The 25821-nt window shown below is 36.8% G+C and overlaps 1 protein-coding gene across 6 annotated transcripts in view; it reads left to right on the forward strand.

The window, feature by feature from the left end:
• Positions 1-25821, forward strand: part of SLC41A2 (solute carrier family 41 member 2) — a 148737-nt gene that overhangs the window by 39790 nt on the left and 83126 nt on the right. For all 6 annotated transcript variants that reach the window (XM_021675547.2, XM_012469199.3, XM_012469200.3 and 3 more), the window contains exons 3-4: positions 6475-6582; positions 19709-19780. In XM_021675547.2, coding sequence (XP_021531222.2) covers positions 6475-6582; positions 19709-19780 — 180 coding nt within the window. The remainder of the gene's footprint in view (positions 1-6474; positions 6583-19708; positions 19781-25821) is intronic.

A 25821-nucleotide genomic window follows, 5' to 3' on the forward strand; every position in this document is an offset into this window, starting at 1 on the left:
TCTATATTAGTTTTTTATAACTGCATTTGAATCTACACTTACTTCAAAATAGAAAGGTTAATTTAAAAAAATAATATGTATACCTGATTAAGCATATTTAAGCAGTAAAGAAGAATAAGTAATGGAGAAAAAAGTCTCTCCTCTGCTGTATGCACCCTTACCCTGGGCCCTTCCTTAGAAACGACTGTTTTTAGTTTTCTTTGTAGCTCCTTCAACAGACATGAGATGCATGTATTTGCATTAATATATGTATTTTCTAAAAAACAAAAACTAACACTCTGTAGTGTTACTCTTCATTTTGATCTTCTTAATTTGTCCTAGAACTCTTTCTATGTAGGTACACACAGATTTACCAAATTCTTCTCAGACAGATAATGCACTAGTATCATAATTAATCTATCAAACTAGCTTATGAAGGGGATTTTAATTGCCTCAAATCTTTGGCTGTTATGAACAATGATGAAGAAGAGTCCTTATATGGGTGTGTTTTTGATCTCATATGGAAGTTTGTCTGTAGGTCAAATTCCTAGAAGTAGAATTCTGAGTCAAAATTATGGGCATTTTACATTTAATAGGTATTATCAGATTCCACCAAAGAAGTTAAACATTTACATTTTCACAAGCAGTGTAAAAGAGTGCCTGTTTCTTTATACTCTTAGCAAAAGTGTATTCTCCAACTTTTTGATCTTTACAAACCTCATTGATGAAAATTTTTCACCTTTTCATTTGCATTTCTATAATTATGATTGAAGTTGGTCATTTTGTCATATGTCTAAAAGTGAATAGGTTTCTTTTCAAATTAAGATTAAATCACAAATTTTTTTCCATGTATAAGGATTTGGGATATGTACTTTTTTTAACTGCATAACCTTCTTTTACCAATTAAAAAAAAAATGTTGGCTGGGCACAGTGGCTCACGCCTATAATCCAGCACTTTGGGAGGCTGAAGTGGGTGGATCACCTGAGGTGGGGAGTTCAAGACCAGCCTGACCAACATGGAGAAACCCCACCTCTACTAAGGATACAAAATTAGCTGGGTGTGGTGGCACATGCCTATAATCCCAGCTACTTGGGAGGCTAAGGCAGGAGAATAGCATGAACATGGGAGGTGAAGATTGCAGTGAGCTGAGATCACACCACTGCACTTTAGCCTGGTCAACAAGAGTGAAGTTCCGTCTCAAAAAAAAAAAAAAAAAGTTTTCTGTTATTTTAAAGTTAGGAGTCTATAGATGTGTTCTTCAACTTACTATTTTTAGTTTTCATTTTTGTTCTTTTGGATTTAAACAGATGTTAGGTTTTGAGTATAGAATTTATGTAAGTAATCTGACATTATGTTTGACTTGTGGGTGTTTACCTGAGTTTCTGCATTGATGCAAGTGCAAAGTTAGGTATGACAAGAAGTTGATTTACTTTAGGGCAGGTTCATAGCCCCAGAGCACATATTGGATCATGGTAAAATTTGTAAGTAAGTGAACATTCTTTTTGGTACTAGCTGCCTCAGCATTCCCTCTCAGGACACTTTCTGCATTATGTCCTCTTGACCAGAAAAGTAACTGGTAATGCATCCTGGTCTTACAGCTAATTACTCAGTTAATTACTATGTGCAGCCACAGTCCTGAGCAGAATCTTCTGAGGTGGTACAACTATGTCCATATTTTAGATGCAGAAAGTAAAGCATAATTTTGTGCAAATCACACAGTAAGCAGTAGAGTCAGAATTTCAGTGAAAGCAATCTGAGTCTAGAGCCCTTGCTGTTGACCCCTGTGCATACTACTTCTCACTATTCTGGTAGTTCCCAATTGTGTGTCAAGACACCCCAGGGGTACCATGGGATAGTTTAAGTTTTTGAGGGAAACACAACGTTGTCTTCTGGATGCGCTACAGACTACTAGCCCAAGGTGGCTTAACATTTCAACATTAGATCACACTCTGTTTCTTTCGATGATACGTCTTTGCAAAACTGGGTTTTCCGCAGTGCTGTAATAAAAAGCAAGAGTCACACAAAAGCCAATATAAAACAGGAAATGAAGGTGACAGTTCCTAATTCCAACATTTGAGAAGTTGTGCAGTGCCCAACAGGTACATATATCCCATTAGTAAATAATTGTGGTTGTAAAAAATGATGTAAAATACGATTTTTTTCTTTCAATTTACCTATATAGGTTCTTCAAATGGTTACTAAATTGTTGGGAAATAAATAGTTATTAAGTTGTTCAGACCTAACTACTTAATACATAGGTTCGTTAGGTGTTCCTTTTGTCCTAAGGATGCTATGAAAGTATTTCTCAGATACTAAGCCTGCCATGACCTGAGAAAGTTTGGGAACTTCTGCAAGTGCATCAGCTGGTGTTAACCGTTTTTTTTTTTTTTTTTGAGACAGAGTCTTTCCCTGTCACCCAGGCTGGAGTGCAATGGTGCCATCTCAGCTCACTGACACTTCCACCTCCTGGGTTCAGGTGATTCTCCTGCCTCAGCCTCCTGAGGAACTAAGAGTACAGGCACTTGCCACTATGCCAGAAAATTTTTGTATTTTTAGCAGAGATTGGGTTTCACCATGTTGGCCAGGCTGGTCTTGAGCTCCTGACCTCAAGTGATTGACCTGCCTTGGCCTCCCAGAGTGTTGGGATTACTGGTGTGAGCCACTGCTCAACCTGGTGTTAACATTTGAATGATGAGGTTCATAAATTTGGAAAGGAGAACTTTATTTCTCATACAGGGTTACAGCCTGCAAGGTGGCCATTCTGACAGGCTGGGAAGCGTAGCCTCTAGTCAGAAGCCAGAAACAGATACTTCAAGGGAGGGGGAAAAAGGAAACAGGAATTTATGCTGAATGAAGAGGCCAGATGTACATATTTACATGCATTTTGTAAAAAGAGAAAAGTGTGCATGTGCAATGGAACTTCATACCCCTTCATGAGTCGCATGTAGACTGGCCAGAACCACTCTGTGATAGGTGGTCTCTTATCAGGAAGGAATGCTGGTCAGTTGTTTTGTTGAAACCACACAAGGGAGTGGGAGCAGCCAAGATTAGCTGTGGAGTCTTTTGAAAAGGTTGATTTCTGTTTAGCACTTAGGGAAAAAAGTCTAATGGCAGTTAACAAGGGAAGGAGTGTAATGGGGTGTGGTTGATCTCCTATGCTGTTCTCAGTTTTCGAGGTTACTCTGGGTTTCCTCTTGGCCATGAGGGGGTTCCTTCATTTGATTTGGGGGGGGATTCAGATTTTATTTTTATTTCTCATTAGTATGGAGAAAATAATGTAGAATTTTTGGGGCACAAGATAGGAAATCAGTAATTCATATAGCTCTTATTGTTGTCACACCAACACTAAGTTACGTATTTCATAGTAATTCTCACATAAGTATTTCATTTGAATTGAATGTGGAAAGAATGACCAAAGGGAGTAACCTACAGGTGTGCATTTCAGCAGGTCTAAAGCGTGATGGCATATGATGCTTTTATGTCACAATAACCAACACAGAAGACTTCTGTGACCAAATGTGTGGGAGTTTTACCCCACACACCAGGCAAACTATCAGTTCTGCAGCAGACGCTGGCTGGTGCAGAATTAGTGTTCTCCAATTCAGTTCTGACATTGTCTATCTAGAAGTAGCATCAGATCCCACAGGTGAGGGCTCAGTCTGCAAGACTGTCCCCCATCTTGAGATGCCAGACACAAGTCCTGGCCTCCAGAACTTCTAACCAACTGGCTTCAAGTTGGGGTTCCCATGATCTCCTCTTTGGGTTTGATTGGTCTGCTGGAGCAGCTCACAGAACTCGGGCAAACACTTAATGTTTACCTGTTTATCATAAAGGATATTACAAAGAATACAGATGAAGAAATATGTACGGTGGGTATGGGGCAGAGGCATGGAGCTTTCATGCCCTCCCTGTGTGCTCCCTCATCCAGGAACCTCCAAGTGTTCAGCTGTGTGGAAGCTCTCCAAACCAAGTCCTATTGGATTTTTATGGAAGCTTCATTTTGTAAGCGTGATTGATTAAAACACTGGGCATTGGTGGTCAACTTAAGCTTCAGTCCCTCCATCCTCCCCAAAGGTGTTTGTGTGGGCAGGGGGAGTTTGAAAGTCCCAATCCTCTAATCATGCCTTGGTCTTTCTGGTGACCAGCCCCCGTCCTGAAGCTAACTGGGGCTGTCATCAATCAGCATACACAAAGACATCACTTTGGAGAGTCTAACGATTTTAGATATATGCCAGGAAACAGGGTTGAAGACCAAATATATGCTTCACAGTATCACACCTGATGACCTAGGTAAAAGGTATTCTGAATTATATCTGGGAGCTGATAAAAATCATACCTATCTCTTAGGTTTGCTGTGAAGGTTAAGTGAGTGAATCTAAAGAACAGTGCCTGGAACATAATGAATGTTAGATATTATTAATATTTTTATCTTTTATTCTCATTATCATCATCATTGCCACCAATGTCTCTGAAAGATACATATTTCACTAGCACATCAGAATCGTTAGCCCATCATAAAACATGGACAAAATTGTTTGCTGGTTAGTTTTTAAGACTGATAATCTGGGGTGCCACTGAACCTTCCTCCAGTGCTTTTTTAGGCCCATCCTTAATTGGCGTGAACCCAATTTGAGGGATTTGCCTTGTGAACTCTCTGAACCAGGATTTTACAGAAGACTGATCTGATAAACATTTTCTGAGGTCTCTTTAGGCCCCAGTTCTGCATCTATTTGGAACATCCTAGGGAAAGTTTGGGAACAAATTGAAATTTTCTTCATTTATCTGATAGATAGTTTAACTTTTCTCACCTGTCTTCGTATTCATGACAAGACGTGTATTTTTGATACTTTTTGGCATAAGGTTAATATGCCTAACTCATAAAATCTCTTACTGGGGCAATCACCTCTTAATAGCACTTGTAAAATGTCACTTTGTGTTATTAAAATATTTCTATCTTTAACATCTTTATGTGTATCTTTAATATCTGTTATTTTAATTTTCATATGTAAACCAAAAAGCATCTGAGACAGGTCTCAATTTAGAAGTTTATTTTGCCAATGCTACAGATCATGACCTGTGATACAGCCTCAAGAGGTCCAGAGAACATGTGCCCAATATGGTTGGTTTATAGCTTGATTTTATATAATTTTAGGGGGACAGAAGTTATAGGCAGACATCAATCAATACATGTAAGGTATATATTGGTTTGGTTCAGAAATGTGGGACAACTTAAAATGGGGGCTTCCAGATCATAGGTGGATTCAAAGATTTTCTGATTGGCAGTTTGTTTAAGGAATTAAATTATTTGAAGACCTGGAATCAGTAGAAAGGAATATATGGGTTAAGATAAGGGGTTGTAAAGACCAAGATTCTTACTATGCAGATGAAGCCTCCACATAGCAGCTTCAGAGAGAATAGATGGTTTCTTATCAGACTTAAAAAGGTGCCAGACTCTTAGTTAATCTCTCCTGGATCAGGAAAAGACCTGGAAAGGGAAAGAGTTTTGCTACAGAATGTAGATTTTCCCCACAAGAGACAGCTTTGCAGGGCCATTTAAAAATATGTCAAAGAAATATATTTTGGGGCAAAATACTTAGTTTCATTGAGGGTCTGCTGTGATGTGATGCTATACTAGAGTCACTTTGGAATTTGGTATCCCATTGCTACAAAGAGTCTATTTTGTCAATCTTAAGTTCTCTGTTTTAATGTTAATATTGGTCAGTTGTGCCTGAATTTTAAAGGGAAGAGGATATAATGAGGCATGTCTGACTCACCCCCCTTCCTATCATTTATACATGGTATTTCTCCAAAGACTAGACAGGGTGGATGTTATTTTCATTTAATGGATGAAGAAATTGAGATCAGAAAGATACATGACTCATCCAGGATTATGAAGCCAGGTTATGACAGATCCTTGGCTAGAAGCACAAAGCTTATTTCCAGTTTATTGCTGTTTTTATGAACCTCTCTGCCTCATACCTTAAAATGGGGATCAAAACATGAGATTGCTTAGTACTCCTGGGGTCAATTCTAGGTCCCATCTTTTGATCTTGGGGAAATAATTTAATCTCTCTGAGCGTTTCTTCCTTCATTTGTGAAATTAGATAGTAATAGCACTGTAGTTTTCCAGTGGGTTAGTTGTAATTAGTACTGGAAGCAAGATTCAAATCAATTTTCTGGTTCCAGAGTCTGTGCTCTTAACCACTAGCCAGTCTAACACTTCTCATCATAAAAGGATAAAGTAAAACCTTTAAGAATATAAGGGATGTAGAATGGGTTGTAGCAACATAGCTGATTCCCAATTCTAACTGCATCTTCTAAAGTGACTCTGAGCTCAGGAGAATGGGGTTAAGCTAAGGGCTCACTGATTCCATGAACTGTATGGTCATTCAAAATGTAGATGCCAAGTTGGGAAAAAGGCTGAGATTTTTAGAAACGTCTTTGTTCTAAACTGTTTTTTAAACAGTTTCAGAAAATTTTATTTTTTCTTACAGCACTGGGAGGTGTTCAGAAAAGTTACAGAAGTTTTCATTTTAGTCCCTGCACTTCTTGGTCTCAAAGGGAACTTGGAAATGACATTGGCATCCAGATTATCCACTGCAGTAAGTTTTTTCCTACCTCAAATTATGTGTATTACCTATACTGTTTCTCTCTGTTAAGGGGAATTTGTATTAGGAAAAGATTTCTTTCTCTGTTATGCTTCTGCACTTCAGGGCTATGCTAAGTAGTTGTGCCTGATATCATACTCTGAAAGATTGTCTCATCTGATAATTATTGGCTCTCCTTTATCCCAAGAAGTAGTTACTTGCCTCCTTTGATGCCAGGACATTCTGGCATTTATCATCAATGCTTAAGGCATGGGGCAAATCAGATATAGAGATTCTTTATGGCTCAATGGTTGATTGATTGATATTTAAACTTTTTGCAATTGTAGAAGTAATACATGCTTATTATAAAAACTAAAGAAAAGGGAAAAAATATAAAGAAGAAACTCTAAAGCTACCCCTAATTATCCACTTAGATATAACCACTATTAATATTTTGGTATAGATCCTTTTATACCTGCATATCTATACTTATATATAGTTAGGTATTTCATAATGTAAATACATACTGTGTATTCTAAAAAAGAACTAGACTTTTATATATTCTTTTTTATAATCTGTGATCTACATTTAAAAATACATCATGATCATCTTTCCATATCAGTAACTGTGTCATTATTGACTATGTACTTTTCTGTTGTATAGCTCTGCTACAGTTTCCTTCGTCATCTATTATTGGATGTATAAGCTCCTTCTAACATTCTTCTGTTATAAACAATGGGATGAATATTCTTGTCCATACATTTTTTTCATTCTTATTTTTTTAGGGCCAATTCTAGGATTGTAATTACTAGTCAGAAAAAAAACATGTACTTTTAAGTCTTTAGCTACATATTGCAAAGTTGTCACTCAAAAAGGGTAAACATTTTAAAAAATACTGCCACTAGCAGAGTTCTGAGTTACTTTTAGAAGCTCAAAAGGACATTGTCATCTTATTATATTATTTTGGGGTTTGCCATTGTGGAAACAAGTTATGGTTAAGACTACGTAGCTAGTGAGGTTCACTTCAATGAGCTGTCTGCCTACGAAATGTTAGCCAAAAATTAACTAAGTCACCAGATAATATTACTAATTGAAATACTTTTAGTATAAAAGTTTGTTTTCCTTTAAAGAAGTTAGAGCAAGACAGTGTTAATTCATCTATCAATTAGGAAAAAAAAATTATGTATCTAAAGGTAATCAAGAAGTGGGAGCTGGACAATTATGCTGTTGATGGGAGGACTCTCCACCCTCCATCCAGCTTCTCCTCTCCCCCTTTTCCACCCAGGCAACTGAGTTTCCTAAAGTTTCTTGAGTAAAGCAGATGCTTGGAAAGAAAATACATAAAGTAATGTATTAACATTACTACTTTGCTTAATTTTTTTGTTGTTTGAGACGGAGTCTTCTTGTTGCCCAGGCTGGAGTGCAGTGGTGTGATCTCAGTTCACTGCAGCCTCTGCCTCCCGGGTTCAAGCGATTCTCCTGCCTCAGCCTCCAGAGTAGCTGGGATTATAGGCATACACTACCATTTCTAGCTAATTTTTGTATTTTTAGTAGAGATGAGGTTTTACCATGTTGGCCGGGCTTGTCTCAAACTCCTGACCTCAGGTGATCCACCTGCCTTGGGCTCCCGAAGTGCTGGGATTACTGGTGTGAGCCACTGTGGCCGACCTGGTTTAATTAAGGGAAAATGGTTCATGTGCCCTATGGAACTTTGTAAGCTCCTTCCTTATGTAGTGTATAAAAGGTCATATATTTCATTTATTCATGACCTAAGAGTAGAAAAAAAATAAAAGGTCATATAACCATATCTGCAGAGGACAATAATGAAATATCTGGTATTAGTGAGCTCTTATTATACGCCAGCTCCTGTGCTAACTGCTTTCCAGGTATATCTCGTACCAACTCCATGGAGTAAGCACTATTCTGCTTTACAGAGGTAGAATTGAGGCTTAAAACAGTTGAGTAACTTTCCTGAGGACACACAGCTCTACATATAGTGGAGTAAGTCACGTTCCAGAACATTCCTTTTACCTGCACAGGGTAACTCTGTTGGAGTTTATAAAACCAATAAAAATAACAGCAGTAACAAAAACCTAGTAGCTTTCTCATATACCTTGTAAGAATGATCTGCTAAGGTCTTGGTCTTAGCACCAATACATAATATTTTTGGTGCTTAATATTTAAGGTGTTTAAATATTATTTTAAAAAATATTATTTACAGATCTAATGCTTTTCCATGTAGTTAGCTGGTAAACTATGGATGACATCTGGGGGTATCAGCCAGCCACTTAGGTAGGGCCAAACTCATAGAGTAGAATTACTTTGGTAAATTCACTTTAGTCCATAGGATGTAGTCATTGTAATTACTGAATATTAAAAGGACTGAAAAATAATAGGAGCTCCTTGGGCTGGAGCAGAAAAGTATACAATGAACCTGGAACATCTTGTGGTGCCAGAAAGTAAAGAAAAGAAGTGCTAAAAAGGAAAAAAAAAAATCGACATGACAAAAGGATAGAGAGTGACATACTGGCCAGATCTGGGAAAATTGGAGCCATACAACAAATAATGACAGTAGCAGATTATATATAACCCATGGAATAAAATAAGAATCCATTAGTCTATACATGAATAACAAGGCAGGCAAGGTCTCTGCTGTGATGGAATTTGCATAAATTCAGATATCAGTAAGGGAAGTGAAGAAAATCAAACAGTATAACGTGATGACCGATGATTCCTGGGGGCTATATTATACAATGTGGTCAGGGAAGACTTCTTTGAGGAGGTGATATGTAAGCTGGAAACTGAATAATAAATGTGAGTCAGCCATATCAGAATCTGAGAAAAGATGAATCCAGGTTACTATTGTATTTAATAAATGTAACAATGTTAAATATTTATAAGCATTCTAGACAGGTCTACTTTAACAGCTGGACTTGGGGTAGCAATACAAATGGAGACCTATATAACATATGTCAACATATTTAAAATTATACAACGAACTTACACACTTGAAAAAATTTCTCTTTCTTTCTACCTTGACAAATATATTCTTAGGAAGACCTGGAAGTCCAAGATCAGATTTAGAATATTTGAACTTCTTGGGTTCTGTTTTGGAACATGGTATTGTGGAGAGAGCCATCCCCTGGTCTGAGGCCTGCCCCAATTCTTCTCCCACCCTTGGCAATATGTACTGCACTTTGAAAGACCTCACATATCCACCAGGCCCCACGTCCAAGCTCCGTCTACACCTCCAACAAACACCCAGTCCTTGGTGCTCCTGGGTTTGGTTGGCACCTAATGGTGGCATGGTCTGCTTTCAGGAACACTAACATGATATCTTGATATCTTGGTCTCAGGTATCTGGAACATATGGTTTAAGATTTACATTTGTTCCTGTATCCCAGTATTTCCTTATATAATGGTGACATTTGGTGTCAGCTGAATGTTGATTTCAGCACTTGACCATTTGGCATCCAGCTGCAATGTGTGTCAAGTATATCTCTAACTTTTATCTTTAAGAAGAAAAAATAAAAAACTTTTATGTAGTCTTACTGCGATTTTGAGAATTAGTGAAATTATAGGCATGCATTTCATCTTTTCCTAGTTGCATTATCTTATAAGAACTCGTGGATTACCTAGGTAGATAGAATGCAATCCAAGAGACTTTTTGGCAGGAGAAGAGAATGAAGAGGTCTTGTGAAACCAAAGTGGCAACATTTGAAGAAGAAATGATTTGGAATGGTAGTTAAAAGGTGGCTTTAGTTTCATTTGTTGGAAAATGAACTTTGCTCTGATAAATATAGTTAAGCATACAAGAATTTAAGCAACTTGATAACTTTGCCAGGAAAAGTGAAGTTTTGGCCAGCTTGCCTCAAAGAAAATATTTCAAAAGTATTGTTCTTGAGCATTATCCAGAATTTGTTTAAATTCAAATCATAGATTTAAAATGCCAGTCTGTTTTGAAATAGACCATGCTGTAGGGAATCTGGTTAAAAAACAATATGCTACAAATGAAATTTGCTGTTTAATTTGATCATGTACTACCATTAAACCTGAATGAAAGTGGATTTAATTTTTTTTCAGCATTAGTTTATTTGTTGTGGTGTCTATATTTTACACTAGGTATCTTTCTCAAATGTCTGGTTATATATATCTGTCCATATTTAAGTAGAGGAGTCTCCAGAGTTGATTAGAAGCTCAGCACATGGGAGAAGCTTGCCTTCTATGGTCTCTACTCTACTGCAGGGTGATCTAACTGAGCCTTTCTTTGGAGAGGTGGGGGTAGAGCTGCCAGCTTCCATAGGTTGAGAACTGTGCTACTGATAATATAGATCAGTCAAGGAAATAAGAAAATGAAGCATTGAGACTATTTGGGATAGGAATATCCCAGGCAATGCTAAGGGCCAGAGGCAGAACTGTTGTTGATATGTTAGATCAGTAGTTCTCAAAGTGCGCCCTTCTGATCAGCAGCATCAGCAACTTGTTAGAAATACAAATTCTCAGCCTCACTCCAAAACTACTAAATCAGAAGCTCCAGTGGTGTGGCTCAGCAATCTGAATTTTAATGCATTCTTCAGATGATTCTGATATCTATTGAGGTTTGAAAGCCACTGCGTTGGCTAAAGAGCATGGAGGCCAATAGGGCTGGGACCAGTGAGCGAGGGGGGACAATTTTAGGGGATGAGCCAGAGGCCAGATTATATATGATTTGCCTACTTTGTGAAATAAGAAACCAATGGAAGGTATTAAACAGAGGAGTTCATGTGATCTGATAGATATTTTTAAACAGATTATTTTGACTACGGTGTTAAGATATGGGTATAGGGCGCCATGGACTGAAGCAGGGAGACCAATTGGGAGTCTGTTGCAATAATAGATTAGAGATGACATTCAAGATGGTAACAGCAGATGTGATGAGAGGTAGCTGGAGTCTAGAATTAATTTTCAGAGAGAATCCACAGAATTTGTTGATGGATTAATTTAAATTAAACACTAGGAGCCATCACTAAAAATTCTTTCTGGATCTTAGAAGGGTAAAAGCAAACAAATTGGTAGATGGGAAAGTAGCAACTTGTGGCACCAAGTTATGATAACATGGTATATTCTTCTAGTTTACGATTTTTTTTTTTTTTTTAGAGACAAGGTTTCTCCATGTTGGACAGGCTGGTCTCAAACTCCTGACCTCAGGTGATCTGCCCACCTCAGGCCTCCCAAAGTGCTAGGATTACAGGCGTGAGCCACCGCGCCAGGCCAGTTTACGATGTTTTAATTGCTTAGAGAACTGGATCTTAAGTTTGCTGGGTAGAGAACTACAGTTCTTACAGAATGCTAGAGAAGTGTTGTTGGATGTACTCCAATTCTCATACTCTATGGGCTGTTAAAAAACTCTAGGTTAATGACTTCTTGATGGTAAAATCCCCAAAGCCTCATTTTCCTGGACTCTTCACTGATTATTTTCTAGTTGAAAACTTTATAGCCCTTGGCTTTGAGACCCCACTATCTTCTCATTCTCCCACCTCTTTCACTGCTGCTTGTTAGTGTACATCTTTCATTTGTTTTTCTTTGCTCATCCTCTAAATCTGAGGTTTTCTTGAAATTTTAGTACCTTGCTCTGCATGTTCTTCCTCAGTAATTTCATGTAGTCCAGCACTGCTTTCACGTTGCTCTTCATAGATCCATATCTCCAGACTTTCCTGACCTTGAGAGCTGAATTTTCAGTGCCTGTTGGATACCACTCAATACATTCTAAACTAAACTCAATTAGTTTCTCTTATTTCCAGCCGTATTATTTTTCTGTATTTCCTATCAGTTTATTAACATAACCAATCACCTTGTCCCTCTTCACTCTCTATCCAGTTACTGTCCAGTCTATCAGTTCTGCCTATGAAATTCCTCTTCCTTTTTCCTTATGCCCCACCTGTCACCACCTTAATTTATTTGCCTGTTTTCTATAATTGGGACTACCGAAGCAAATTTCTAACTGTACTCAGTGGTTCCAGGGAGAAGGGTGAATGAGTGTAGTTTTTTTTTTCCTGCCCCTCCTCTTCCCCCTAGTGTAATTATTTTTTAACTTAAAGCAATCACTATTTGAAAGCTGTTTTTTTATGTGCAAAACCCATAATGCTTTTAAGCATTTTACAGTTTATTATGTAGTATTTGTTTTTACTTATAAAACTATAGAAAAAATAATTATAGCTGTAGAAGGCCAGTCAATGGTTACTTTAATCTTTTTTGCTCCATTCAAGGGTCCTTTCTCATTTTTATGATTATCTGAAGGAGAATCAGGATAAATGAGCTTATAAGATTATAAGGAAGGCCTTTGGTAAGTATAAAGAATTTAAAACATAAGATACCATAAGATACAGTCTACTCATTCAATCTGTGGAAGATCAGTTGTTTTTAAAGCTTATTATTCTATAAAACTAAAGACTAAATGTTCACAGATAAAAAGATATTTTAATAAAATAGGTTTCCAGCCTGAGCAATGTGGTGAGATCTCATCTCTACAAAAAATAAAAGAATTAGCTAGGCATTGTGGCATGCGCTGGTAGTCTCAGCTACTTGGAAGGCTTGAGGCAGGAGGATTGCTTGAGCTTGGGAGGAGGAGGTTGCAGTGACAGAATGAGACCCTGTCAATCAATCAATCAATCAATAGGTTTCCTATTTTTACAAGGGAATTAAAAAATGATGTATCCAAATCAACTTTATCTTGCCATCTTACTTGAGTCAAAACTTGTTTCTAAAGGTATGATGATTAACTTGAATAATTTTTTTCCTGGATTTTAATCTTTTCAATAGTATATATAAAATTATAGTAGATATTATTATAGATATATAATAGTAGTATATAATTGGAAAATGAACCAAGTACAGTGATTCTAAACATTACTGAATTTTTCTATTGTTTGAGGTCTGAAATTTTCTGCTTCTGGATGTTAAGTATAAAGGAGTCAAAAATGGTGTTCAATGCCCTAAAGAGAGTATTTTAAAAAAAAGTTTGTAAAACTATTTTCCAGGAGCAAATCACTTAGCATAATTTGTCTCTAGACAAAACTGATTTCTATTGCCTCAAACATCTTCTCAGAGAACACTTGATTATCTAAATTATTTAGTAACACTCTACCTTTCTCATTTATTAGTGCAAAAACATTTTTTGAGGCCAGCTGGGCGAGGTGGCTCATGCCTGTAATCCCAACACTTTGGGAGGCCAAGGTGGGCAGATCACAAGGTCAGGAGTTTGAGATCAGCCTGGCTAATATGGTGAAACCCCATCTCTACTAAAAATATAAAAATTAGCCGGGCGTGGTGGTGGGTGCCTGTAGTCCCAGCTACTCAGGAGGCTGAGGCAGGAGAATTGCTTGAATGGGGGAGGTGAAGGTTGCCCTGAGCCAAGATAGTGCCACTGTACTCCAGCCTGGGTGACAGAGCAAGACTCCATCTCAAAAAAAAAATTTTTTTTAGCCCTTACTATATGCCAAGCACTGCTTTGCTCTATGTGCCAGGAGATCAGTAATAAACAAAACAGAAAATATTCCTGCCTTCATTGAGCTTACAGTCCAGTGATGGGATATGAGAGATATGAAGAAGTTGGCAAAAATCCCTTCCCTTAATAATTTTAAGTTAGATTTCCAATTCAAATTGTCAAAGTCCTAAAATAAAGTCAAATTAAAGCCCAGATAATGATATTAATAACTATGGCACAATTTAGATATAGTTACAATTTCAGTATTATTTCCTAAATTTGGCATAATTCTACATGTTCTTGTTGTACAAACTGATTGTTAGATATAAATGGGATTGCGTATTCCTGTTCTTCATTTTAAAGTATCTTTCTTAAGTTATAAATATCAATCCCTAGCCATAGCTTTGTGGAGTAGAACAACTTATGTATAATCAAAAACTATTATAGTCAAGTAGGTTTTTAATCAATTAGGTTTTCCTCCCTATCTTTTTTTTTTTTTTTTTTTTTGCAGCTTTATTGGCATACAATAAACTGTGCAATTTTAAAGTCTACAATTTACTGAGTTTAGATATATAATATGTACCTGTAAAAACTACCACCATGATCAAGAAAATGAACATGTATATCATCTCTATACATTCAGATGATATTTGTGTGTGTATTTTTGTGTACAATGTTTTATTATAGAATATTTCAAACGTGAAAATATATAACAGTCTTTTTAATTCTAATTAATGGCAGAATGAAATGGTTGGTTGGGTGAAGCCTCCAGAGAGGAACAATTATAAAATCTAGAAAACTATTTGAAGGCAATGGAAAGTGATCAGAAGCTGGTAGAAAATAGGGTTTACCTTTAAAAGACCATACTATAATGAGTAAGAATTGGAAAGTTTGTGATATTTTTGCCTGAGGGAATTCCCCTATCCCTGGATCTCATATGATAGAAAACTGATAGTCTTATTAGCTCAAAGCGGAGTTCAGACCTGGCAGAGTGGCTGGAAATTAAGGGAGGAAATTCTAGAAGTGCAGAAAAGGGGAGACCCAAAATCTGAGTATAAGATCTGCTCAAATATTTGGCTAAGCACTAACATACATATGCGTAGGAATAACCTGAATGAGTCTGGCAACAAAAAAAGTAGACAGAAATGTGAGAGGGGCCTACACTTGAAAAACAAATATACTGGTTAAGATTTCTGTATTTCTTGACTGAGTATCTTCTGTGACCTATACATAGATCTATAGTGGCAGAAAATTGAAGTTTTAGTGGCTTGGATTATCAGATGACAGAACTGGGAGCTGACATAGCAGATGGAAACTTATAAAGAAATCTCAGAAGCAAGAGAATTGCATAAAGAGTGAGCCCTGAAATCTGAGCATAAATTATGCCCAATTCTTTGGTTGTGTAGTTTGTTTAAAGAATTGGGCACTAAACTACACAACCAAAGAATCGGGCATTAAACTACACAACCAAACAACTGGGCACAATTTTTGGTACAGAAGAGATCTCAAAGGGCTATACAAAAAGGCATTTATTGGTAACCGAAAGAACCAAGCAGAGAAATGAGCAGCTTCACTCTATGGGAGAGACAAAAGTCTATAGCTTGGGTCTGGGCAAGTTCACTGCCTGTTAGAAGGGAAGCCCAGTCATTACAAAAGCATAACAGTATCCAGAATCAATACAACATATTATCTACACTGTCTGGTTTCTACCCCAAAATCACTAGATGTGGAAAGAAACTGAAAAGTGTGATTGATATTCAAGAAAAGTATGATTAATATTCAGTTAATGAAAAATGACTCTAATTGGACCCAGATATTGGATTTAATAAAGTCTTCAAAGCCATTAGTATTAATATGCTCAAAAAACTAAAGGAAAATATGTTCAAATAATTAAACAAATATGTTTTAATGAGTGATCAGATAGGGAGCCTCAAAAGAGAACTAGTAACTATAAAAAAGAATTAAATGGAAATTCTCTAGTGAAGAGTACCATTTTGCATTCCCACCATCAGGTCAACTAATCTAATAACAGTAGGCCTAGCAAAGGCCTTTATGCCAGCAGTGAACGGGAGTTCCTATTGCTCTACGTCATCAGCAGCATTTGGTGTTGTCAGTGTTCTGGATTTTGTCTGTTTTAATAGGTGTGTAGTGCTATCTTGTCTTAATTTGCCTTTCTCTGATGTCATAGGATGTGGAGCATCTTTTCAAATGCTTATTTGCCATTTGTATATCTTCTTTGGTGAGGTGTCTGTTAACATCTTTGACCCACTTTTTAAATTGGATTGTTATTGTTGAGTTTCAAGAGTTCTTTGTGTATTTTGGGTAGCAGATGACAGAGCAGATGGAAATTTATTAGATATTTCTTTTGCAAATATCTGTTTTTAAATAAAATGATTATACTGGCACTACATGTTCAGTGACAAGAATTTGAAAAATTCACTAAAGAACAAAGTAAAAAATAAAAGTTATCCATACACCTAACACTTGGAAGTCACAAGGGTAACTTTCTGGTTTTTTAAAAAAATTTATCTATTTGTTTGCACATATAGTTAAATACATGTTTATTAAGATAATACATCAGTGGAGACTTTCAGTACCTTTGTTTCAAGTATTTATTCATTAAACATACTTTTTTCTAGTGTTAATTGTAGTGGCTATATTTATAAATCTAATTTCAAGGTTATACAAGACCACTTTTATGTTTAGCTCCAATAAATCATAAGTCTTGCTCATAACTAAGATGTCTCAGTGTCAGATAAGTTACATCTGTTTATGCAAAAGAAGGATGTTGGGATTATAAAAACTAGAGATGGCAGATTTTACCTAAAGGCATTCAGATTCAAAAATTTTAAAACCACTGTGTTGGCCAAACATAACACATCTTCAGGCTCTGGCCACCTCAGCTGTACTCTTTCCTAAAAAATTAGTTGATGTCTCTGCAAAAGTATTGCCCTATTTTTCAAATGCTTTAAGATATACATAATTTAAATAAGACCTGGTTATACAGAAGTCTTTACTAGATCATACCCTACTATGTTTTATCACCTTCTCTTTTTTTTTTCTCTAGAAATAGGATTTCTCCACGTTGGTCAGGCTGGTGTCGAACTCCTGACCTCAGCTGAGCCGCCCATTTCGACCTCCCAAAGTGCTGGGATTACAGCCTGTTTTATCACCTTCTAAGCTCTTGGTTTGTCCAGCTGGGCACCATCAGGTCAGCTAATCTAATAAAAGTAGGTCTAGCAAAGGCCTTTACACAGAACACTGATACTTCACCCTCTCCGCTTGAGAAAAAACTTAGATGGCTTATATTAACCCTAAACCACTGGACAGTAGAATGGGTCAGCCTAACTCTTGGTGTAGTTTTTACAGGATGGAGGCAACAAAGTCAATTTTCTGTGTACTACCATACTATACTATGCATATAGCATACAGGCTATATGCAAGCCTATACTATAAATATTTTCCCTTACAAGATAAATTTGGGGCAACATTTCTCTTTAGTTTGCTTTTAAATCCTTACTTCTGAAAATCTTTGTTTTATAAAATGTTATTTATACAGATATTCTACATTTTATTATTTTATGCCATACATTGTTTTAATTTGTTATTTATTGTTTTAGACTAAGAAGAGTAAAGATTCAGAGACTTCTAGATTAGGAAGGGACTTAGAGAATGTGTTTGTCATCATTTATAAAACAAATGTAATTGTTTAGTACCACCATAGAGATCATGAAAAAAAGAAACCGATGATTTGAAAAGTATTGCTGGGTGCAGTGGCTCACTCCTGTAATCCAGGCACTTTGGGAGGCCAATCACTTGAGGCCAGGAGTTCAAGACCAGCCTGGTCAACATGGTGAAACCCTGTCTCTACTGAAAATACACAAATTAGCTGGGCATGGTGGTGGGTGCCTGTAATCACAGCTACTCAGGAGGCTGAGGCAGGAGGATTACTTGAACCTAGGAGGTGGAGGTTGCAGTGAGCTGAGATTATGCTACTACATTCCAGCCTGGGTAACAGAGCAAGACTGTCTCAAAAAAGAAAAAAAAGAGAGAGAAAGAAAGAAAAAAAAGTGTTACTCTGGGTTTGGTCAGAAAAACAGAGCCGTGGTATGCATTGCATTAGTAGGGAATTTAATAGAGAAATTTGGGGTTACCTAAATCTTCGGCAAGTTCTTCTCACTAGCAGACAGTCACCTGAAGCTATAGGGGAGGGGATTTTGGGGAATGTAGTCCAAGCCTTAGAAGGGAATGGTAGTGATAGTGCCAAGTTAACATGACACAGTTGCAAACCCAATTCATAGCACTCATTCATTCTGTAACTCCTACCTTTCTTGACTTTTTCCTGGTCCCGATTGTGTGTATGTCTCCATTGGTTATTAAGCAACCCTGGAGTCTTGATGTCTTATACTTTTTCATGGAATAATTTTAGATTGCTTCCTATAGATATAGACATCTTTCTAAGAGTTTTTAAAAATAAGACTAATTTTACTCGTTCCTATTTCTTGAACTCTAAACCTGAGGTAGGTTCACTTTGTAAACATTGCTTGTACCGTCTTACTCACTTGAGCAAAGCCCCAGGTTGTTAGAACTACAAACATGAATTTCACCAATGATTTAGATTCCCAGGCTTAGTAAAGAAATATGTAAATAAAGGCTACATCAATAATTATTCTGAAATACTGAGAAATCTCAATATTTGCATTTGCTAGTTGCTTTGAGACTAAAGTCCACAGTGAGATTACAGAATAGAATCTGTTTTCCAGATTGATAGAGGAAATGTTTATATAGCTTAACAAGCTTGTCTAAAGCCAGTGACCTAAACTCTAGTCTGTGCCTTGTTAAAACTACTCATAAATAACAACCTTTACTTACCTTCCTCTTTATCCATTCACCTATAGATCATTTGAAAGTCTTTCATGACAAAGCAGATGATGAGTAATTGAAATGCAACTCAATATAGCATTTTTACTAAATGATTGTTCATTGCTTTCCAAATGACTATATTAGACAAACTTGGCAGATTTGGATATACACTTTTTGAATCCTAAGTGGTCGAGAAATATGAATTAGCTTACAGAGCAATTGAGTATGTGAGTGATAACATTATTTTGGAGAGTATTCTTCTATTTAGTAGAAAGATGTGTTAAATTTAATGGTTGAGGTACATGATCAAAATTTTCTTGTAAACTGAATGAATTTTATTGCTAACAGTTTTAGTCATGACTCAAATATAAATTGTATACATGTGAATGATTTGTTTATATCTTGTTTTTTGGGTCAATAATTCTACATTAGTTTTACAATGTGGAATTAACTGCTAGTGGATCAAAATTATGTAATTACTTACACTGGACCTCAATACACAAAATTTGGCATGCTAAGATGATACCTGATGATGCTAGTTGTAAGATAACATCAGTGAGTAGGTGGGTAATACTAATGGGTCCACTAGTTCTTGAAAGACAGATAAGTAAGAAAAATTTTTTCTAAACATATTAGGCAAGCCTAGTGTTAGCTGAAAGACTGGTAGTGAATTCAGAATTATTTTCACAGTGCAATGTGAACTCACTGGACTTACTAAAGAATTATTTTGGGCTTTAAGATTTCATATGCTGTTTAAACACAGCAGACAGCATGTAGATTTTCTTCAGTGATACATGACAATGTCCACTTTAACAGGTAAATATTGGGAAGATGGATTCACCCATTGAAAAGTGGAACTTAATAATTGGCAACTTGGCTTTAAAGCAGGTAAGTGGTACACATATTTGTTTACAGATCTTGGGTGTACAGATTTGGAGTGTTATCTATAAGATTGGCGTACATTTTAGTACTGTGAGTCTACCCTTTAACTGCTTTTGGAAACACCAGAACAATAATTTAGTACCTTGGAAGGTACTAAATGGATAAATGGATACTCATGACTTCTGAAAGCTAGTCTTTGTTTAGAAACTAATTTTTAAAATTGTGAAAAATATATACAAAATATGGAAAAAAATATACAAAATATTTTCTATCGTAAGTGTGTGATAGAGCCAGAATTTGCATTAATGTATCTGTTTAGTAAATATTTAACACTTCATTAAGTGCTGTTTTTTTACTTTGAGATTTAAAGATAAGCTGAGCTCTTACTATGTATTATGGTCAGATATTTGTTCGTTTTTCTTAATTCGTTACTAGTATTAATAGAAACAATACAGTAGTTTATCAATTACATATACACTGAACTATGAACTGTGGATTGTGTATAATCTACAGCTCCTTCTAATCTTGGGTGAGTACCTCTTTCTCTTTTCTCTTCACCCTCTCCTATCCCTAAAACTGAAGACTGCAACTACCCCTAGTAATACCTAGCTAGTGTGAACTTAGAGAATGCACAATAATTTTGACATTAGCTCAGCTATGACATCATGTTGAGAACATGGCTGCAGGAACAGAATTTCATGTAATGTAATTCAAGGACAAAGAAGTAAAGCACATTTTTTGAATATGTGTGCAGTTGCTTGTAAGATCACAGATGTGGAAATAAGAAAATATGAGATCTGACCTTAGCTTTAACATTAAACAGTTTATAACCTTTGTTAATCTATTTAACTTTTCTGGGCTTTACTTTTTTCTTTTATTTATTTTTTTCTTTGAAATAAATTTTAATTTTTTTTTTCTTTTTGCTTTTCGAGGCGGGGTCTTGCTCTGTTGCCCAGGTTGGAGTGCAGTAGTGCAATCATGGCTCACTGCAGGCTTGACCTCCTGAGCTCAAGTGATCCTCCCACCTTAGCCCCCTGAGTAGCTGGGACTACAGTTATGTGCCACCACGCCTGGTTAACTTTTGTACTTTTTGTAGAGATTAGGTTTTGCCATGTTGTCCAGGCTGGTCTTTTCTTTCAATTTTTAATTTTTGTGGGTACATAGTAGGTATATTATTTATGGGGTCCATGAGATGTTTTGATACAGGCTGCAATGCATAACAATCACATCATCTAAAATGGTATATCCATCCCCCCAGCATTTATCCTTTGTGTTACAAACAATCCAATTATACTCTTTTATTTTTAAATGTACCATTAAATTATTATTGACTAAAGTCACCCTGCCGTGCTATCAAATACTAAGTCTTATTTATTCTATTTTTTTGTACCCATTAACCATCTCTACCTCCCCTGCACCCTCCTAGTACCCCTTCCCAGACTCTGGCAACCATCCTTCCACTCTCTATCTCCATGAGTTCAATTGCTTTGATTTTTAGATCCCACAAATAAGTGAGAACATCCAATGTTTGTCTTTCTGCTTGGCTTATTTCACTTAGCATAATGACCTCCAGGTCCATCTGCGTTGTTGCAAATGACAGGATGTCATTCTTTTTTATGGTTGAATAGTGCTTCATTGTGTATAAGCACCACATTTTCTTTATCCATTGATCTGTTGATGGACACTTAGTTGCTTCCAAATCTTGGCCATTGTGAACAGTGCTGCAACAAACATGGAAGTGCAGATATCTCCTTGACATACTGATTTCCTTTATTTGGGATTATATACTCAGCAGTAGGATTGTTGGATCATATGGTAGCTCTACTTTTAGTGTTTTGGGGAACCTCCCAAACTGTTCTCCATAGTGCTTGTGCTATTTACATTCCCACTAACAGTGTATGAGAGTTCCCTTTTCTCCACAGCCTCACCAGCATTTGTTATCGCCCATCCTTCAGATAAAAGCCATTTTAATGGGGGTGAGATGATATCTCATTGTAGTTTTGATTTGCATTTCTCTGACCATCAGTGTTGTTGAACAACTTTTCATATACCTGTTTGCCATTTGTATGCTTTCTGTTGAGAAATGTCTATTCAGATCTTTTGCCCGTTTTAAAATCAGATTATTAGTTTTTTTCTATAGATTTGTTTGAGCTCCTTATATATTCTGGTTATGAATCCTTTGTTAGATGTGTAGTTTGCAAATATTTTCTCCCGTTCTGTGGGTTGTCTCTTCACTTTGTTGGTTGTTTCTTTGCTGTGCAGAAGGTTTTAAACTTGATACGATCCCATTTGTCCATTTTTGCTTTGGTTGCCTGTGCTTGTGGGATATGACTCTATACATTTTTGCCCAGACCAATGTCCTGGAGCGTGTCCCTGATGTTTTTGGGTAGTAGTTTTATAGTTTGAAGTCTTAGATTCAAGTCTTTAATCCATTGTGATTTGATTTTTGTATATGGTAAGAGATAGGGGTCTTGTTTCTTCTGCATATGGATACCCAGTTTTCTTAGCGCCACTTATTAAAAAGAATGTCTTTTCCTCAGTGTATGTTCTTGGCACTTTTGGCAAAAATGAGTTCACTGTAGATACATGGATTTGTTTCTTGGTTCTCCATTTTCTTCCATTGGTCTGTGTCTGTTTTTATGCCAGTACTGTGTTTTGGTTACTGTAACTCTGTAGTATAATTTGAAGTCAGATAATGTGATTCTTCCAGTTTTGTTCTTTTTGCTTCTGATAATTTTGACTATTCCGAGTCTTTTGTGGTTCCACATAATGTTAAGTTTTTTTGTTCTATTTCTGTGAAAAAAGTCATTGGCATTTTGATTAGGGATTACATTGAATCTGTAGATTGCTTTGGGTAGTATGGACATTTTAATAATATTGATTTTTCTAATCCATGAACATATTTATACTTTTTGATGTCCTTTTCAATTTCTTGCATCAATGTTTTATAGGTTTTTTTTTTTTTTTTTTTGCTTTTTTTTTTTGGTTTCTTCTTTTTTTTGAGACGAGGTCTTGCTCCGTCACCCAGGCTGCCAGGCTGGAGTGCAGTGGCACAATCTCAGCTCACTGCAGCTTTCGCCTCCCAGGTTCAAGCAGTTCTCCCACTTTTTTGAGACGAGGTCTTGCTCCGTCACCCAGGCTGCCAGGCTGGAGTGCAGTGTCACAATCTCAGCTCACTGCAGCTTTGGCCTCCCAGGTTCAAGCAGTTCTCCCACCTCAGCTGGGGTTACCTGGGTGTGCCACCATGTCTGGCTAATTTTTGTCTTTTTAGTGGAGACTGGGTTTCACCATGTTGGCCAGGTTGGTCTCGATCTCCTGACCTCAGGTGATCCACCTGCCTCAGCCTCCCAAAATGTTGGGATTACAGGTGTGAGCCATCACACCCGGTCTGTTTTATAGTTTTTATTGTAGATATCTTTCATGTCTTTGGTTATTTCTAGGTATCTTATTTTCCTTGTAGCTATTGTAAATAGGATTACTTTCTTAATTTCTTTTTCAGATTATTCACTGTTGGCATATAGAAATGCTACTGATTCTTGTGTGTCGATTTTGTATCTTGCAATTTTACTGAATTTATTATCAGTCTAATAGTTTTTTGGTGGAGTCTTTAGGTTCTTCCAAATATAAGATTATATCATCTGCAAATAAGGATAATTTGACTTCTTACTTTCCAATATAGGTGCCCTTTGTTTCTTTCTCTTTTATGCTTGCTTTAACTAGAACTTCTAGTACTATGTTAAATAACAGTGGTGAAAGTCACTTTCCTCTTTAAATATCATCATTGCGTTAGAGATGCCTAAGATCTTTTTCAGCTTGAAATTGTAGGAATCTATGCAGGGGTAATAATAAAAATATTTAACAACCAGTAGGGTACTCTAAATAATATATAAAATTTGAAAATATATTCCATTTATTTTTAAATATCCTGAACTCTTACAAAGTAATATAAGTTGTAGTGTAAATTATTTGTCAAATTATTCTAACAGTTTTCATCTCAACTTTTCATTTTTCCTCCCATTCGTTACTTTTCCCTTATCATCCTCTCTCCCTGCAACTGTCAGTCAAGATGGGAGTCAGACAAGGGATTCATTGACTCTTAATTGCCATAACCTGAAGCCTGTGTCTTTATGTACCCTACTTCACCAAGGATGTATGAATATGAAGAACAGGGAACCCCAACCAGGTCCCTCAGGACACATCTGGTGCCAGCCAGTGGGGCAGCAATTGGTTGAAGCCCAGTCACAAGTAGACAAAAGTGAGAAGAAAAGACAATGGGGCAGTGGGGGTAGTGGTTGGGGGAGAGGGTTTTTTCTTCCCGAGGCTGCTTCTGCTAACACTTGTGAAGGAGTAGAAGATGAGTGTGGGGAGGGGAGTAGGGTGGGTTGGCACAAGTTTCTTCTGCCTGGAGACTGGCCATGGAGGGTAGAAAAAGAGAAGAGTAGAAAGCACAGAGGAGGCCCATGCTCCTACTTGCTCAGGGATGTGCTCTTCTCACTATTAAATGGAGTCCCAGGCAGATCGCCTGTCACAGACTTTGTCATGATTGTACAGAATGGCCTCCTGGACCAATACATAAGTAGTCAAATAAACCAAAGTCTCCGGTCCCATCTGAGGAACTGTTGCCTCACCAGGAGGGACGTGTCCCTTACCAACATCTCTTCAGGCCTATGGCCCCTATTAACCTTCCCATCTACTAGTAGAACCCAGACATCACTTTCTCTTGGGTACAATTAGTCATTTTTCAGTTAACTTCCTCATCTCAGCTTGTGCTTTTATTTTCTCAGAAATTGATAGACCTGTACATGTATACATACATATATACATACCATGATGTCTGTAGTAGGCTCTCTAGCCCTGTGTTCCAATGTCAAACCAGACAAGACTTGGAATCATAATGCTAGAATTTATATCATAAATTAATTTTACTGCTTTAAAGTGTAATTACGTTATTTACTAACTAGAATGAAAATACTGAAATGTTTTAATTGCTACATGGCGCTTATTAGTTTGAACCTCAGCTCTGAATCTGTGAATGACATCTACAGGAGCTATAATATTAATACATGATCATGGGGCTGGAGTCCAGGATACCTGGACTCTTTAGTCCTGGCTCTTCTGTTGATTTACCATATGCCTACCTCAGGAATTTTTTACTTGGAGCCCTCGATTCCAGCACATGGATTGGCTTCAGAGAGTCCATGAACACCAAGTAATTCTACTCAAAATATTGAATGCCTCTGTGTTTGCCTAGAGAAAGAGAACTCCATTCTATAGAGTTTTTACCAGATTGTCAAAAGAGCCCATGACACAAACACAGCTAAAAATGAGTGTAATAGATGATTCCCTTAGGGTTACTTTTAGTTCTGACATCCTATTAATCTGAATCTGAGCTGGAGATCAGTGTTCTTTTTTAGTTGTGGGTTTTTTGAGTGTTGCTTTGTGTTAGCACTGTGCAAAGCACTTTATATATTTATATAATTAATTTAAATCACAAAGTTTGAGGTTATCATTGTTGGCTTACTAATGAGGAACTGAAATTTTCATAGCACTAATCACAATTGTGCTTATTTGTGAGGTTATTTTCAAATGTCTGTCTCTCCCACTGACCAAGACCTCTGTGAGGGCAGGGAATAAATCTGTTGACCACTGCTGTAGCCCAACACAAAACATAGCACATTATACATAGTAGAATCTAAATAAATACTCATTGAATGAATCAATTTAAATAATTTGCTGCAAAATTAAGTGCTAGAACCAGGAGTCAAACTCCTTGTTCGATTATAAACTCCAATCTCTTGCCAACACTACCTCTAGAGTCAGACTTCAGATGTGTGGATTGGGTACTTCTCAGTCTGAAGGTGGCATTTTCTTAGGTAATCTATGACTTATACCATCAGCATCACTTGGGGTGCTTGTTAAAAACAGATTCCTGGACTCCATTCCGTACCAATTGTCCCCAGATCATCCGGGCAGTTTGAGAACCCACCATTTTAGGGAATATTAAAACTAAAATATTGTTACTACTCTAAAAGGTAATGTAGCTCATT

Source organism: Aotus nancymaae, unplaced genomic scaffold (genome assembly GCF_030222135.1).
Source record: "Aotus nancymaae isolate 86718 unplaced genomic scaffold, 86718_ANA_hifiasm-v0.15.2.pri h1tg000021l, whole genome shotgun sequence".
Classification (NCBI taxonomy): Eukaryota; Metazoa; Chordata; class Mammalia; order Primates; family Aotidae; genus Aotus; species Aotus nancymaae.